Here is an 18,166-nt window from a genome sequence, read left to right as displayed (position 1 = left end):
GACAAGCATTCAACTTACAGGTCTGACACAGGCAAATTCTGTTATAACAAGCACAAATTTACATTCTTCAGATACAAAGAGTAACCAAAAAAAAAGTGTGAAGATGACTTTTTATGACATTTCACTGTGTTGAGCAAATGTAGCTATTCCATATAACCACATGATAACAGAGTTTGCCTGTACATCGAAAGACTGAAGGAAAAAATCAAGACATTACATGATTGGCGTGTGACAAGGATTTTCCTTGTTTATTCATAGCTTGACACAAAATTGCTGTGACAATATACAATGTACTTCTCTTCTGAACTCCATTGTTATGTGTCGGTAAAAACAGCCAGCATCCAGGCACATCTTTCTTGAGAATGGACAATCGTCTCCTAGACTGGACTTTCTTTGCACTTTGTAACTCACTGAAGTAGTCTTCCTTAAATTTGAAATATATTGTGAAACTTATTTGAACTTCGGCTTTTTTATATGTGCTGTAGTAAAAAGGCTTGAAACCATCCATCCAAAGGCTCTATGAATGTGTGTAGAATAATAGAATAGTACTTCAGTAGATCATATAACATACTGCCCCTGGCCAGAGCTTTTGATCAATTAGATATGGATATCATTCAAGCAATAATACAGCTCATGGAATTGGGAGTTTCTCTGATGAATGAACTAAAGGGAAAAATCATGATTGGCTTTCGCTTGTGGATGTTCCATGATGTCCCCATCAACAATGATTTTCTTCAAATAGCCATGGGCTTTGTTGACATTGCCCACTGGTTTCGAGTTTCACATGTGGAATTAGTGGAAGCCTATGCTGCACACTTTACTATGGATGCTAGCATGACATAGTTGACTGGGCGATCAATTTGAGGGATGGGAAGCAGCAAGCGTCTAGCTGCTAGCGATGGTGACCTGCCACACACGGATGAGGTTGTCCGTGTATCCGGCAAACAGAGTCTGGCCGTCAGCTGACCAGGCCAAACTGATGCATTCAGTCCTGCGGTTTGAGGGTCCAACAACCTCTGGTCGGAGCTCATCCACAGTCGACTTGGTCTCCAGATCCTGCAAGCATTCAGAAAATCAAGACCACTACATTAAAATGTTTTCTACAAATGAAAATGCAGAACAAAATGCCATCCAAGTACTGAATCCACACCGATTCGAGAAAGGCTTCAATTTGCTTACCAGTATGTCAAGAATGATCTTTGAACACAGTGAAACCTTTTGTTTAGGGAATGACATAGCCAACCACACTACTCAGATAATGTTTTTGTGGGACGATGACTGCACACATTTGTTGACAGAACTTCAAAGCTTAACATTTATCAGGTGATTTTATAAGCAGACTAATAATAAGCATAATAGCTACAGACTGAGAATAGTTTGTTACGTTTATGTTGTCACAAGCTTGAAGCACAAGCTAAATAAACAAAGAGTGTCATACAGCAGTCACACTGACAGAATACTTCTCACTTACCCAGATCTTGATGGTGGGTCCAGCGGCAGCGCAGAGCCAGTAGCGGTTGGGGCTGAAGCACAGGGCGTTGATGCCTTCCTGACTGTCCAGAGTGTACAGATGTTTGCCCTCATTCAAGTCCCACAGCATGGAGAGACCGTCCTGACAGTAGCAGGGGGTAGCAGGGAGAAATTGCAGAGTCATGAAATCCATTTACAATTACAATAATCACTAGGACTTGCCCACTTTACAAGCACTACGACAGACTGGACATGTATTACAGAAATACCTCGTTACAAGGTACGCCTGTAACAAGGTGACTTTGGCGGTGAGATAACTGTATTCTGCTGTATTTTAGTGTGTTAACGAGGTACTGGATATAACAAGGTAAAATTGGTGGTCCCAGCAACCATGTTAGAAGGGGCTTCTGTGTTTTACATATATCTGCTTGTTATAGCTACACCTGCACTTATAGTGTCACATGCCTTCTCACCCCTTTCTCATCAGAGCTTGCTGTCTGCATATGTAGATACTTCTTTTGAACATTTTGTGATGTCAGTCACTATCTCAATCATAAGTGAGTCATATGCCCTTCCAGTTCACAATGAAACACGTGGGGAAATCTTTCGAAGTTGTAACAGGTCAATTCATCACAGCCAAGCACTGCTTCTGAGGAAATATCGCTTCGTGATTGTTTCCCTGTTGGGTTGGATAACCATTCATTCGCAAGGACAGTGGTACAAACCTATTAACAACTATACATATTCCTCTTCTATCCCTTACTACTATGCAGTCAAAGGCTGTATTCAAGTGCTCAAAACATGAACCGAACCAAGACGTAACCTAACCATACTATGCCAGATGGGAACATTCAAGCGTTCTGTAGAGATAGAGCACCCCATGAGCTATTTTTGGACTCCAAGTCAGAGGTGTCACACGTTTTGCAGCAACCTACATATTATGTGCTTGTTGATGCAACATACAGATGTCCATAAGATGGAGAATCAACCCTTTGTATTGTGACATAGTGCGTGCCAGGCGCATTCTTTCCATGTCAACAGCTTGTTTGGTACGCTTTTGGACTACTTTGCGTTCAGAGCGCTCTTCGGCATGGTACTTTTGGAGAACACTAATAAGTGGTCCACTTTGGCGTCGGCACGGTACTGTACGGTATGCTTTAGGAGAGCGCTGAAACGCACCAAAGTCATGACTAGCTCTCACCTAGCACCAGCGTAAATAAGCATACTTTACTCACACACACACACACACACACAAAAAACCCCAACAAATCAGGACCTACCTTGCCTCCTGATGCACAGAGAGAGCCATCTGGTGAGACTGTCACACAGTTCAGGTAGCAGTGGTGACCGTAGTGGTTGGTCTTCAGACGACAGTTGGTCAGGTTCCACACCTGGGAAAACAAGAGAAATACAGAGAATTAAAGACACTTGTCTAATATTCTCAATGGTACGTCAATAGAAAGGTCAAATTTTGCTCACTAAGTTGTATACTGATGATTAGATGGATGAAAAAGCACTCAAGTATACAACATTCTGGAGCACTATGCTGTCACTACGAAGCTATCTCTTAACGAATTTTCAATATGCCAATTTTACAATACAGTTTCTTCTCACCTCTTGCCATGGATGGAAAAATTAGCATTGTAAATGAGGTTACTTCAACTTTTCACTCTTTAGCAGTACCTAGCATTCATTTTCAACAAAGCTGTTGCCATAGCTTCATATTTACTCAATATCAGTAACATCAGTCACCTGTAGGGAGCATGCAGCTATGATTTCTCAGATTGAAAACGTTTTTGGAGCCTTGAACGCTGGTCTAAGTGGCCACAGAAAATTAAGACTATAGCGAGACACTACAGACAGTTCTGACACACAAAACAGGCAAGCTAATACAGACATGGTAAATTTGATACTGCTTCATGTGGGCAAATGAACTTCAAATCACAGTATTTGACTCCAAAACCAGTCAGTTTCCAAAAGAATGGAAAACGTAATGCCGTTTTCAAAGCATTAAAAACCATAAGTCATGAGCATTTACATGTTTATATCCTTATTACCCAATGATAAGGTTCATTAGTCCAGTGCTTTGAACTATCACACTTTCATCAGCATATAAGTTTACTAGAAATCAGGCACTTAAACCATTCAAAAAGTTCTGTGACAAACAGTTTGTGGGACCAAAAACAAAAATAACACAAAACACCCTAATTCTAAACTTTGAAATTTAGCAACAATAACAGTAATATACGAGAACAGGGGCACTAACTACAGTAACCTTTGTATTGTGCTAACAATGATAACACTAGTGTTCTGGTTCATAGCTGATAAGAGATGACAAACACTTGAACACTTGCAGGCTATAAATGTCCATATAACTTGCTAATATCAGTACATCACTTGCAGCATAGAACATACTCTATCACAATATGTTTATACCAGTCACACACCAGTCATGACTGAAGTAAGGATTGCAAGCTACGTACACTGTTCTTTCCTTATCTGAACATCACAACATGACGTGGAAATCTGAACATAATGGCAAGACCGACACGGACCGTCCATTCCAATTACCTTGACAACCCTGTCCCAGCCACCAGAGACGATGATGGGGTTTTGTGAGTTTGGAGAGAAGCGTACACAGGACACCCAGTCTGTGTGGCAATCATCCTGTGAGAGTCAAAGAGAACAGCAAGATGGCATTCACGTTAAAACAGCACAAAGAACTTCCAGCTTGGCATCAATTATGTCGTAAATTTGTATATCACTACAGCACATGGACTCCATACCATTAAAAGCTTTCCTACTTCCTTTCTCATTTTTTCTATCATTTGGCTCATTTTTCCTTTCCATACATGAAAAAAAAAAGTTATATGTAGGCTTATGATCATAATATCTTGCTGTTATTTGTGTAGGAAATAGCAAAAAGTGGACATGTGGGAGTGCATTTCACACGCTTGTGACACTTAGTTCCCAGAAACTAGGCACTTTGACACAAGCATGCAGACAGACTCCAGTTTTCTTTGTGCCCATCACAGCCCCAGAAGGACACAGTGAACAGCCCTTCTGGGAACGCCTCGATGGGCAATACCTTAATCAGTACTGATCAATTTACAACTGGCTAAAATCTAACTACACCACATCACTAGACATTAGTCAATCCACAAAGCTGTACCAACAGACATATTAGCTATGTTCAAACATCTCATTCACTTTCAACCACATACATTAATTGTGCTGTTATTTTATTTTGTAAAACCATTCTTCTCTACTTCTCCTGAACTGGCATTCAAGTTTTAATCACATGTGAAACATATTGTCGTTTTCCTTACATAGATGGTGTACTTGCAGACGCCCAGGGTGTTCCACAGCTTGATGGTGTCGTCCCTGGAGCCAGACACAATCTGACGGTTGTCAGCTGAGAAGGCAACACTCAGAACGTCCTTGGTGTGACCCACAAATCTTCGTGTAGTCTTGCCACTACCCAAAAGACAGGAGAATATGCAATTTGTTATTCACACTACTATACATAAAGGCAACAATTATGGATCAATGGACAAAATATAAGTGGTGGCTCAATCAGGAAAGGCAATGAGTAACACATATAAACTTGCAGTATGTAGTTCAGAATTCTTTTAAAATGACATTTCAAATAATTTTCTGTCTGCACAAGATTTCAACTTTTATGAAAAAAAAGACCAACAAAACTCATCACATAGCCGGTACAGAATTTGTCCAATCGAATAAAGCCATGAGAAATAAGAATGCAAAAAAAGAACACTCCTAGTAAAACAATGCAGTTCTCCCATGGCAAGCTGTCATTAATACTTGTATATTAACATTATCCTTCATTCTTGGCAATCTCTGATTTTGCGAGGGCAGCAAAACGTAAATTTAACGACTGTGACCCGTACGCCTCACCACCCAAATATACAGCAGTCCATTTACGTGCTTAAATACTGTATAGCTATGTATACACAACAACGAAAAAACAAAAAACAAAACAAAACATGTAAAATCATTACCTATTGAGATCCCACAGACGGAGGGTGGTGTCCCAGGATCCAGTCAGAGCAAATTGGCCATCAGAAGACATGACCACATCAGACACAAAGTGGTTGTGTCCACGCAGGGCTTTCCTTGGGGTTCCATAGCTCATGTCATCACGAGGAAGGTCCCACACTATCACCGTCTTGTCTGAAATGATTTTCCATATATAACATTGTCATACACAAGCATGGACTAATCTGAATTGATTTCACATGAAGCATAGTTATGACAGCATACACCCATTTTTTCAAAAAGTGAATCTCACTTGAGTATTTCATAATTGAAAAGCAACTTAAATAAAGTGGCTAATGGAAATGTTAGTCATAAGGCAAATGACATCTCAGTGCTTTGGAGAATTATAATCAGATTTGCTGATAAATCTTACCATCCTTTGAAGAGGTTATTGGAAGAACAGGATGTTATTATTAAACTTTGCACATGTTTTGTACATTGTAGACACTCTACTGTCATTATATTGTGATTGATAGCAATTGATATTTGTCTCTGAACAAACCACACTAGCTTTTACAAAAACTAACATCACAAGCAAAAGGGAAGCTCATATTGGAAACTATTGCAATATTTGTATCATAGCCAAGTGATATACTGTGTATACAATGTAGATTCTAGTACTTCTACTCTAGATAAGCAATGAACGTTTTGATCTTGTCAATGGATCAACACTCATGTAGTTCATGGTTAGCTATAGAACCACTCTTCACCATCTGATGCTGTTTTCTTCATTTGAAAATAAATTTGTGCTGTGGTGTGAAGCACTCCCTGCACCTAAGTCTGCTCAAGTCCTGCGGGTAATGCACTTGTCAATGTAAAGTCCCACCCTGTTATCCATGGGCATGGGTGTGTCATTTCCTGGTTTGGTCAGTCAAATTTGTGACCCATGTGTGCGTCATTTAACAAGGTTTGTCTGTTAGTGTTAGCTATGGAAAAGATTACTACATCTCTTCACGACAAAAAAAAAAAAATCAATCAAATGTCCCCACAACCCTACAAATACTAGACGGTGACAACTAGTAGTATGGCAAAGCCATGTTTGCATGCATGCTGGAGCCACATATTAGAGTTGGTGAGAGCTTCTTGACAATCTCAAAGCTGAAAGCTTCTTGTGGTTTCACACTTGGCAAAACAGCATGATACTTCTAAAAATTCCAAATAATTTTAATCATCTCTAAACCATGATTAATTTTCAGTCTATCTAATAATCAAAGGATGTTTGTCTTCTGCTTGTAAAAGACACGATTCCTTTGTAGAACGCAAACTACGGTACATGTAGACATTGTGTTCAACCGAGGAAGAAATATACACACAAGGCATGCCTTTCGCACATCGGCACACAAACAGCTAGCATGTATCGATTACCGTAAAGTTCCGTGTATAAGACGCACTATTTTTTCGTCGAAAAACGTTGAAAATCGGGGGTGCGTCGTATACACGGGTACAGTCGAATCACGGAAAAAAATCCGCCATGTACACTCAATTTTATAAGGCTAACTTGGGGCCATGTATGCCCATCGACGTTTGGAAGGTAAGCAATCACTAAAACTTACGGATAAAAGAGCGATCTTTCAATCTGGACACACACAAAAGCTGCAAATACGAGATAAACTTACATTGGCCTTGTGCAGTAACGATATATCAATCTGGCCATAGACAACAGCTGTAACAGCACTGCTGTATGCTACCGATGTCAGTCTACCAAGCTACCAACAGCCAACCTAGTAGCTGGAATATGCGATGTACAGGTATCATTACTAAATTACCGATACCGTAAAACTTATCAATGTACTAGTATCAATATGGCCATAGACAAAAGCTGTAAAATACGTAGTAGGATCGACACTCTGTCACCATAAATATGAACGATGTGTGAAGCATGCATGCATATCCATGTCGTTCGTTTGCTCTTCATTTCACGAGTGCGAGGCCAGCTAGGATAGCATAGCTACACTGTAGCTAGCTAGCTAGTTAGCTAGCAAGCCTTTGGCAAAGGCAGCAGCTGCAGAGAGGCTTTTTTGCAATGGACTCGCGTGCACACAGCGATCGGATCGAAGCGCGCTTGCCCATTGCGCGCTGTGTGTGCAAGTCCATTGCTCTCTGTGTGCGTGTGCTGAAATTATAGCGAGCTGCCTTTTGCAAAAGGCTAGCACTGTGCATACAAGCATGGTACAAGAGACCAAGGAGTGTGTTTGAAGCTCCTTGAAGAGACACACATGATTGTTACTGGTAACAGTGCATGAGTGTAATCAAGGAGGTACTTGCCTAGTACCTCCTTGGTGTAATTACCGTACGCACCGTACGTCTTGCCGTATGATCCCTCTGCTACACTTGTTGATGTTTTTCTTATTTTTCGTTATGAACCTTCCAGTCTGACATGTGTCAATATGCGAGACACCCTCTGCTATGTATGACAGCGAAGATCGTACTGTACACTCATGAGTACGATATGCATGACACATGTACCACGATTGAAAGGCGAAACAATAGCAAGTGAGTACCGAGACAAGTCTCGCATTTTGCGTCTTCCATATTTTGTTGATGTCCGATGAATACCGTTAAAAGAAAATATAAAAGGAAACGAAAAATAGAGCAAATACATGCTACATTCTAGGGAAATTTTGAGCTGAAATAGTATGTATGACACACGCAATATTTGCGTGGACATTTTCGTGGTTTTTTTTTTTTTTAATTCTAGGTCCGAAATTAGGGGTGCGTCTTATACACGGGTGCGTCTTATACACGGAACTTTACGGTACACAGAAAATGGATTATCGTAGTGGATGAGTGACTGATTATGGAAAAGGGTAGGGGAAACTGGAATATCTACAAATCATGTTTATGAACCAAAAGAAAATGAAAACGCTTGAATAATGCTTGAATAAAATGCCTGCAAAAGTCATTTTCATATTTATGGATGTGTGTCAAAATTTTTAATCTGGTGCATGTTATGTTACCAAGGATGTCTGTCGTATTTGTGATTGAGGTGTGCATCACCTTTAATTTTTTTTTTTCCGTGAAATAAAAGGTGATTGGCTTAAAGGGGTGCGTCAATTTAACCCAAGTAACGTCAATTACAGTGCACTCCCGTTACAACGAACACGGTTATGACGAAATTTCGTTATAACGAAGTAAATCTTCTGGTCCCAAAATTATCACCATTAAAGTCTATGGTGCAAAATTCGCTTGTAACGAACACGGTTATAACGAAATTTCCGTTATAACGAAGTCTTTTCCGAGCGCCAAAGACAAAGAAAAACAAAAGAAATGTGCTCCGTTATAACGAAATGCGAATTGCTTTCGAAAATACGTAGCGGAACAAGCATTTATGGCGTCTCTGCATGGGTGAACGCTTCACACCACTGTGTGTTCGCTCCTTGTGTCATGCACAGTTTCTGAAGGGAACTTGCGTTTATTATTGTAATACAGTTATCCCATCACATTTCACATAGCTTTCCAGTGTATGATGAATATTCAGCAAACAGAATATGATACATATACAACCGTACATGGTTTTCTTGTTTTCGTTATATATTGTATTTGTTCGGTTATAACGAAAGAAAACTGCTGGTCCCGAGCATTTCGTTTTAACGGGAGTGCACTGTACCGTATGGTCGCCATTGCGGTAAGGTCGCCAGACATTCACATCGCATGTAACGCGCGCCGCGATCGGAGATGACCTTGGGCGACGGATTTTCATCACTCTCAAAATACATTCGTAATTCACCTTTTTCCTCCGTAAAAACTCAAATAATTGTAATCAAAATATATTTTACCATATGTAACAGGTGTTCAAACCATTTTTAATGCGAGGATGTTTTTGATTTAGAATGGATTTCACGTTGCAGACTGAGGGAGGTTTTCAAATGCGGTGACTGACAATGCCTCCTTCATTGAAGTGTGTGTATAACACACACGCTAGAATATGTGGCAGGCTATCGGCTATGGGTGGCGAACTAATTCAGTGCCGATATTAGTTCGCCCACCCAGAAGTGCATAGGAATTACACACAAGTGGCGACCATACGGTAATTGACGTTAGAATTGTAGAGTTTCTACGGTAAACAAAAAACAAAAAACCGACCATGATGCAGTACGCACCCAGGGGTCAGGGGGAAGTGGGGTGGGTCTTAATACAGACAAGTGCATAAGTCCAACTAAAGGCAATTGTGCACTTTACGGCCCTATATTAGGGTGTCTGATCGCGCACTGCCAACCTTCGGACAAAACGCGCCCCTATCTTACAACACGCAAGCCCCATAGAACACAATGGAGTCGCGCGCCTACGCTGTTTTGACCCCGCGTTTTGTGCTAAAAAATCGCATTTATTGCAAAATCCCCGGTCCATGCCGCTATCGAATCCTAACAAATTTGGTATCATATGAAAGAGGAAGTTTTGCTCCATAATCTATCAAAGCGCTGGTACATGACTCCGACGATAAATTGGTGTAAATGTCGTTAGAATCACACCTATCTCGATATCTCGGCGTCTGCTTCGCTACTTGTACCAGTGTGTGGCATGCGAGTAGTTTAGGATGTGCTGAATCCGATGGTGAGGTCGGTTTTTCGCTAGCTCCACGTCTTGGACCGGGGATATTGCCTAGAAGATACCCCTTGCAATAACTTTTTGATCTCAGCGAACGTGTTAGGCGTGGCTTCGTATGCAACAACCATAGTAACGTCCGAGCAAATACGCTCATACATATGTAAATCTACACGCATTCGCCGCCACATGGCGCGCATGCAGCTAGCTCGCGCGCTGTGTGTGTCTGTGTGTATCTCACGGACCTACACGTGTAGGTCGGCAGTGTGTCTACCGTCGCAAGGTAGCTACGTAGCTACATACAATGTACGTGTACGTGTACGAGTACGTGCGCGCGCGCACACACTTGCCACTGAAAACAGACTGAGCTAGCTAGCTAGCTGTCACGTCGCTTCTTCGCTTGCGATAGTTCTACAGCACGGAGTTCTATGGGGTTACGATTGCCCAGCATTCACATAATGTGCATGTATGTAACACGCTCGTAAACCACCTGGCGCATCAGTTTCAACGTAGTCAAAGTACATGTACTATTACTGGATTGATAATGATCATAACAGGCCTACAGTGTATGAGTTAGCAATCTAAACGAATGACCATGTAGAGTCATATTTATTTTTTTTAATACTTCAATAGAAAAGTGCACTAATGATGCACGAGTTACAGTCTTTCTCGCGATCTTATGCAGCACAACAGTGTAGGCCTAGGCTACACAACGCACCATATCAGGCAAGTCAATTGTGAAGCGGTACCGCGGTGGAAGGTAGGTACAAATACCGATTTTTACGACTGAACTTCCAATCGACAAAAAAGGGCAAACAACGATTTTGGAAGCTATACTCTTCAGCCACGAATGGTGGTAAAGTGGCATTCATGGCTAAATAGCCATATAACATTTTCACATGAACTGCCATAGATTTCGACAGCATCGACGTGTTATGTAGTCGTCGCATTCAGTATAGCCAGCTGTGTACGTGTGTACACACGTACGTAGTGTAGCGCATATAGCGTGTGTGTACAGTGTGTAGGTAGTACAAGATATAATCTCTTTGTACAAAACACACAAATGCACGCTCGCTAGCTCGTCCGCCGATGCGTTGGCTGGGCCGGAATGCATGGAACGCTGTAGACAGAAAGATCCGTCTGTCCGGAGGACTCTTTTTATATTTTGCCATTAACGCTGTCCTCCGTAGACAGACGGAAGGTTGCAGTACCCATTGCTGTGTGGATGTTCTTAACCACTGTCTCTATGGAAAATTGGGTGAGGTACCTCACCCTTCTCGATTGCGTCTAATTCACGGCCCTAGGTCGGCAAATTTAAGCTTGCATAGTGAAATTAGCTCTTTAAGAATACATTAAACTCACCAGATTAATGAATAATCCAAAACTTTAGTAGAGTTTTCAACGTAAAACACAGCCTGTCGGGTCGTCACGTTCAAACTGCAGAAGCATACACTATGAATCTATTAGCCAATCACATGCGAGGTAGTTTCTACGTGTTTGTTTTACTAAAACAGGTACCTCGCATGTGATTGGCTTACAGATTCAAAATGGCGACTTACAGCTTGCGAAAGGCGATGTTGCGATATCGATAAAATGTCTGCGTTATAACCGAGTTTATGTGAGTATTTCGATTGCACAATTGAGAAATTTATCCCAAATATTGCTGCATAATGTGTCATGTCATGTCAAACTTGTTTGAATGTAAAAAAGCTGTCTGAAATTTGGTTTATCGTAACGTTTGATCTGTGCGCGACTGCTCCACACAGGAGCCGCAATCATTGACTTCGGTCTGTATACGGAGGGGATCCGTGAAGCCAGACGCAGTCTCCGCGGAACATTCCCCGACGGACAGATACAGACCGATCTTTCGGTCAAGGAACGCTGCTGAGCGCTGTATACATACGCACAACATGTATTATGACGACACGAGGGGGAGTGGCTTCTGCGCTGGTTACGCGTTTTAGCAATCCGCTGTACGCTCATTAACCGGTCGCTGGCGATCTGCACGCGAATGCTACTTACCGGCCTTGTTTGCAAACATGATTTGGACACATTTTCGTGCGTGCTCGTCAAAAAAAAGTTGTAATATTGCAGTGATTTGAAAGTTGAATTTCTCGAGATAGAATAATTATTTTGCCATGAAATTTGAAATATATGCTAATGACATATTTTTCTTTCATATGAAATAGTTTATAATCCACCTTTTATAGAATTTCAAAAGTTGCAAAAATGCTACAGACACCCTACCTATATTATCGGTACCTTAATCGCTGTATGCCAAGGTGATATCCCGTGAACCACCACGCACTGAGCAGCTGGCGAGCTTTTCTTGCTGTATGGAACGCCGTTTGACAAGTGATAAGGTCACTAAGTAAAAGCCCGCCTCACTCGCTGCGCTTGTGCGGAGCGGACACATCGAACACAGCGCGAACCAACCACGCTGGCGAGGCTTGCGTGTGTGTGAGTGTGTGTGTGTGTGTCCATGTAATGGCTGCCCGTAAATCAGTAGCCATACACACTTCGCACGGCGTCTGGTTGGGCTCGGGGAACGGTATTGGAGGCCTGGACGAAATAAACACTAACAGACTGACAAATCGGGATAAGATTTTGGGTTTTTTCATTGTAATTTCACAGAATAATTTCGCCAAGGCCGCGAGTGGACATATGTCCTCTGAAATAGGTTAATTAGTGATCTCCTATTTAAGATATAACGCAAAATTCATTTATTTAAAATCATGATTGTAGCACAGAAGTTTACCGTTGTGTTCCGTTGTGTGCCAATGCACAGCACCTTCTGTTTGTCTGCTAGCGGGGGTCTCTGCTCGCGCTCGATCACGCCGCGCCTCGCAGGGAAAGGCGTTTATAGAGCAACCATGTGGCGTACCGTAAGTGCTTTCATCATGCACACACCACAGTTCAGTGGCACACACACACACAGGTACACACACGTTGACACATTCACACACACACTGCGTCCCATCGAGAAATCTCGTACATAATATGTACACATGCATACACAGTACTAGTACAGTGCTAGTGCCGCCGGAAGACTCGCTGTCGAACCTGCGGTGCCTGATAGGTACTCGAATTCGCATGCACTGCTCGATTAGGGTAAAATCTCGCACCGATAATATAGGGCCGTAAAGTGCACAATTGCCCAACTAAATTTACAATTGTAAGATACCACATTGATAGCAGCATATTTCATTGTCATGATCAATTACCACATTGATTACTAGTTTCAGTGTTCTACATCCCTCCCCTATTCCCACCTCCAAACATAGGTTCCCACTCATTTCATTGCAGTTATGTAGGACCGGTTTTTATACATGGGTTTATATGTGGTACCGGTAAATGGTAAAAATACTAAAACTACACAATAAAAGTTTAAAATACTTTACACCACCATACAGCTGGCACCCACTACTTTTTTATCATCTCGTTTGGCCAATGTTTCAGCGCATGTGCTATCTCTGACACACTTGCTTCCAGGTTTGCATGTGGACCGTGTTTTGTGGTAGAGTCTAGCAATGGAATGAGTATGACGTCTATGTAGTACGTGCATGTGTAGGCGTTATAGTGTAAAGTGTGTGTGGCAAAACTTCGATTTACGTTGTTTCATTCATTTACAGGCATGACACAGGCATATGTGTAACACTGCTATCATTTATGGCTGCTGCTCACCTCGGGACGATGACAAAATCATGTCAGGAACCATGGGTGTCGTGGCAATCTGGGTTACCCAGTCAGAGTGCCCTTTCAGGGTTCCTTGAAGACGAAGTTGTTCTGGTGGTCCAGACATTTTGGCTGTTTTTCCAACAGATTACGATGGATTTTGAGAAAGGCAGCGGCCTTTCAGTATTGCAGGTTCGGCTTGCCTGTAGAAAAGACCGATAACGTGTGATTGTTCGGAACTAGACAGTTCCTCCACTGATGAGATGCACGAATCTATGGTGGCTGTCAAGGGTAAAACACAGAAGAAAAATCGAACGATGCGTTAAAATGCGTTTCGGCCATTGAAGAGCAATTCTGTATAGTCTTGTTTTGGGTCTGCTATAGAAGCAGATCTCAAAGTTTAACATTAGTATTGTACCTTGGTCGCTGATGAAGAAACCGTTTACTAACCTGCACAAGTCTCACGCGTTAGACGTGAGCCTCGGGAGTCTCTCTCACATTTATACCCCTGACAAGTTTTCCACGCCTCACAAAAAGACTTCCCCCCCCCCAAAAAAAAAAATATATATAATAAAATAAAAAAATATATATATATTAGAGTAAGCTAAAATATCATATTTACTATGTGCCAGATCTCACAATTTACAGCTAAGAAATGTGAAAGCTCCGTATTTTTGTTTTTGCTTTGTTTTTGTTGGAGACGATAGACTGCCAAGGTATAAAACTAATGTGTATTGAGATTTAATATCTCGAGACAGCTGATTTATAAACGTATGATATCGTGTGGGTTAGTGCAAAGTCTATTGTTTTCATATGGTCAAGCTTCGGAGGAATCATCTCCTACACGTACAGAGAGTACCACATTTTGCTCCAAACACTGCTCATTATCATGATGGAAGCTGTCAGAAGTTTCCAGTCTTGTTCTGGAAGCCCTTTACAATACCTTTGCCAATTTTATTCTCTGCGTCACAACTTGAAATCACAAGATTTAAACTCTTTAAAAAAAAAACGCCAACAAAACACATCAATATACAGCCAGTGTAGAATTTGTCCAATCGAATAAAGTCATGAGAATCAAGAATGAAAAAAAAAGAACATTCCTAGTAAAAGGCAATGCAGTTCTCTAATAGCAGGTTGTCATTATCATTTTTATTAACATTATCATTAATTCTTGGCAATCTCCCATTTTGCGAGGGCATCATTTTTCCATTTAAAAGTAAACTTAACGACTGTTACATGAAATACATTTGTATGTAATTCAAATCATGGCATTTGAAAGTGTCACATATTTGCAGAAAAGAGAAAGTTGCAACCAAACAGTACAGTAGTGATGACGTCACATCGCGGAGGTTTCCCATTTCTGCACACTTATATTATCACTCTGGTTTTTATAGAATAAAAGGGAAAATCAAGCAGTACCAAATAAGAATTGTGTTTGCAGAACTAAATGATAGAAATTCTGGGGTGAAGTGATCTGATGTTTTTGAATCATTTATCTAACACATTTCTACGAAACAACGATTTTGTACCGTATATATATATATATATATTATATGTGTGTGTGTGTGTGTGTGTGTGTGTGTGTGTACTGTTTATTCAAACAAATGGAAGAATTGTAATGTGGTGGGATCCTCATCTCATCTGATCTGTATAAATGTGGATATAAAAAAAAGTGAAACACTAAAATTCTTTTACAGTATTTTTATTTTGTGATTTTCATGAAAATTCTGTCATTTTGAAAGCCTTTTTACGTTATTACATATATTTATTATTATCATTTTGAGCAGTGTCAATGATTACGTTTTCTGTAAAATGTGACACTGTGACCAATGTATGCCATGTATACGTTTTCCACAAGGGCATTCAAACTGGCACATGTTAAGGGGGGGGGGGGGTGTGACTTGATTATCAATGTGAAATAAAGTTTATGTACACAGCCCAAAGAATAGCTGCTACCAATCTAGCTGGGAGGAAACAATCTTGTGCAGGAATATAATTGCCGCTACTCAAAATGTTATGTTCAGCCTGACTTTGGTGTGTTTTGTCTGCTAGCATCTAGCTTCAAGCAACAAGGTTTGAAATGGATTTGTACATTTGCAGAGGTGAGAAATGTGCCATGCAACAAATAAATACATTGTACCTATGGTTGTGATGACTTATTAATATTCCACACATTACCACTCAATAATGGAAAGAAAGACCAATAATTCACACTTAGAGCATTGCTTTATTTTTTTTCTTAAACACGTGAAAACAATTTTCTCTCTCACTCTCAGACCTAAATGATGTCACAAGCATGGAAAGTAACAAACGTTTTTGAATAAATGTAATTTGATGGTATGCAATGCAATTACAGAGGGGTAAATACAAGTCTGTTACCAAATATGAACATAGAGAGTATTCAGTCAAATATACACAAATGGACACAAATTTGGGAATTACACAAAGTTTAAAACTGCCTCTACATAAATCAATAGTTCCTTTTTTTCTGATCTAGCTGAATGGTGTCCTTATTCAGAAGCATCTGGCACATTAGCAAATAATGATAACTGTCAACCTTTGTATATTTGCAAGTGTCAGTCAGACAGAAAATCTTGAAAATAAATCTGTACTGCACATAAATTTCTGGAAGTAGTGCGCCTCTTACGTGATGAAGTGCAGAAGAAAAGGGCAAAGTTTGCGCATAAATTATGAATGTGACAGTGCTGGTGATGTTCATGCAATGTACAGGTGTCTGTTTTACAACCTAACCTGAAATAGACTGATGCACACATACGGTCAATCAAAGCATATTGTATTGACTTGCTGCCTTGAACCTAATGAATGGTGTTTTCTTTAGAAAAGTAGCTACTTAATATTCCTTCTTGGGAGTCAATTAAAGCTTCATGAAAACAAACTGTTCTGCTGATATATAATGTACTTGAGAAGTTTCACTAATGTTACTTGTGTTAACAAAATACAATGTCACATGAAATTATTCATGTCATAACAAGAAAAAACTAGAAATGTCGCTATGGCGACTGGTATGCCTCCGCCATAATGCATGATTCTCCTAATAGGTCTATAGTACATGTGGACAATGTGTGATTACATTTTCACAAAATTGGCAAAATATTAAAATGACATGTTTGTCACAAATGTATTGAATGTTTACCTTCCTTGACCTATGTTTAATTGGATGAATAGGAGAGCATGTATTTGGGATTTAAGGACTTTAACTTGACATTGACCATTTCATAAGTTTATGCACTGAGTAATTTTCAAGGTATGGAGAAAAAGCGCAATTTCTGTATTGAACAGTAAATTGTTATCATTTTCATCTGGCCTTTGATTTATAAGAGAATCACTGTCAGGCAGAACAGCATGTACTAGGTTTCAAGATAACTTGAGCCACTTCCGAGATATGGAGAAAGAAGTAAGTTCAGCACTTTCACTTGATCTTTGACCTTTTGACCTTTGACGTTCTTGGCAAAAAAAAAACAAATCCCAGAGAATCTCTATTGGGTTATACATGCATACATCGAGTTTAAAAAAAATCCTGCTGGCATTGCATAAATATCAGGAAAATAGTAACATTTTGAAGTATTGCCCTTGACCTTTGACCCCTGACCTTTGACCCCATAAACCCTAAATTCCCTAGATAACCACTGCCAGTCAGTAGATGCATATATACTATGTTCCATGAAGATACCTTGAACAATTTCCAAGATACAGAGAAAAAAGTGAAATTTTAACATTTTGCTTGACCTTTTGACCTTTGACCTTTTGACCTCATGACCCCAAACTTTCACCAGAGAATCTTAATTGAGTAGTACATGTATACACTAAGTTTCAAGAAAATATCTTTAGGCATTGCATAGATATGGGGGAAATAGTAAAATTTTAAGCATTTGACCTTGACCTTTTGACCTTTGACCTTGAGCATGTGCACCCAAAAGTTGATAGGCACAACTTCACCCCCTAATACACATACATGCCAAGTTTCATTAGGATACCTCAAAAGGTTTTGGTAGTTACCCTGTCCACAAAATTCATTACGGACGGACGGACGGACAACCCGAAAACATAATGCCTCCGGCACCACTTCGTGGCGGAGGCATAAAAATGCATGGTGCTAAAATAATGTGCTTAAGCATTCCAGACATACAACATACTTTGGATATGAACAAAAATACTGACGGCTCTTACATGAATTCGTAGGCAGCGCAGGGTAATCCTACGGCAATGACGCTCTGCTCCAAGGAAAAACAGAATTTATTGGCTACCACTGTACATATAATATCAATGGAATTTACTATGACTTTCACCTACATGACTTTCACTCCAACAAAGGAGTAAGCACTCAAAGAAAAAGATAAAACACTGTGTGAGTGTAGCACAATGAAACACAGAAGAGTCAAATTTTGAGCAATTCAGGACA

General features: G+C 40.4%; 1 protein-coding gene and 1 non-coding gene across 2 annotated transcripts; both read right to left on the bottom strand.

Moving 5' to 3' along the window:
- Window positions 1-221: 221 nt before the first annotated feature.
- Window positions 222-13,947, bottom strand: LOC139739241 (small ribosomal subunit protein RACK1-like). The gene is made up of 7 exons (XM_071649861.1): window positions 13,756-13,947; window positions 5,493-5,664; window positions 4,800-4,947; window positions 4,042-4,137; window positions 2,751-2,861; window positions 1,472-1,612; window positions 222-1,056 (listed from the first exon to the last, which is right to left on the bottom strand). Exons 1-7 carry the CDS (start codon window positions 13,871-13,873, stop codon window positions 886-888), a joined length of 957 nt encoding a protein of 318 aa, XP_071505962.1. The 5' UTR covers window positions 13,874-13,947; the 3' UTR covers window positions 222-885.
- On the bottom strand, window positions 4,401-4,556 carry LOC139740064 (small nucleolar RNA SNORA17). Its single transcript, XR_011711540.1, has one exon. It is a non-coding gene; the product is annotated as a small nucleolar RNA SNORA17 (small nucleolar RNA).
- Window positions 13,948-18,166: the final 4,219 nt, after the last annotated feature.

Source organism: Diadema antillarum, unplaced genomic scaffold (assembly GCF_040938485.1).
Source record: "Diadema antillarum isolate AM-2024a unplaced genomic scaffold, OU_Dant_1.0 scf00000029, whole genome shotgun sequence".
Lineage (NCBI taxonomy): Eukaryota > Metazoa > Echinodermata > Echinoidea > Diadematoida > Diadematidae > Diadema > Diadema antillarum.
Note: the sequence above shows the minus strand (reverse complement) of the source record. Positions and strands in the feature narration are given on the sequence as shown.

Excerpts from the sequence above, each read along its gene's own strand:
- LOC139739241 (XM_071649861.1), bottom strand. The coding sequence starts at position 13,873 with ATGTCTGGACCACCAGAACAACTTCGTCTTCAAGGAACCCTGAAAGGG. Across the intron at positions 4,948-5,492 it reads CGTCTGTGGGATCTCAATAG|TGGCAAGACTACACGAAGAT; the intron begins GTAATGATTTTA and ends TCTTTTGGGTAG. Across the intron at positions 1,613-2,750 it reads TCTGTGCATCAGGAGGCAAG|GACGGTCTCTCCATGCTGTG; the intron begins GTAGGTCCTGAT and ends TGCTACTGTCAG.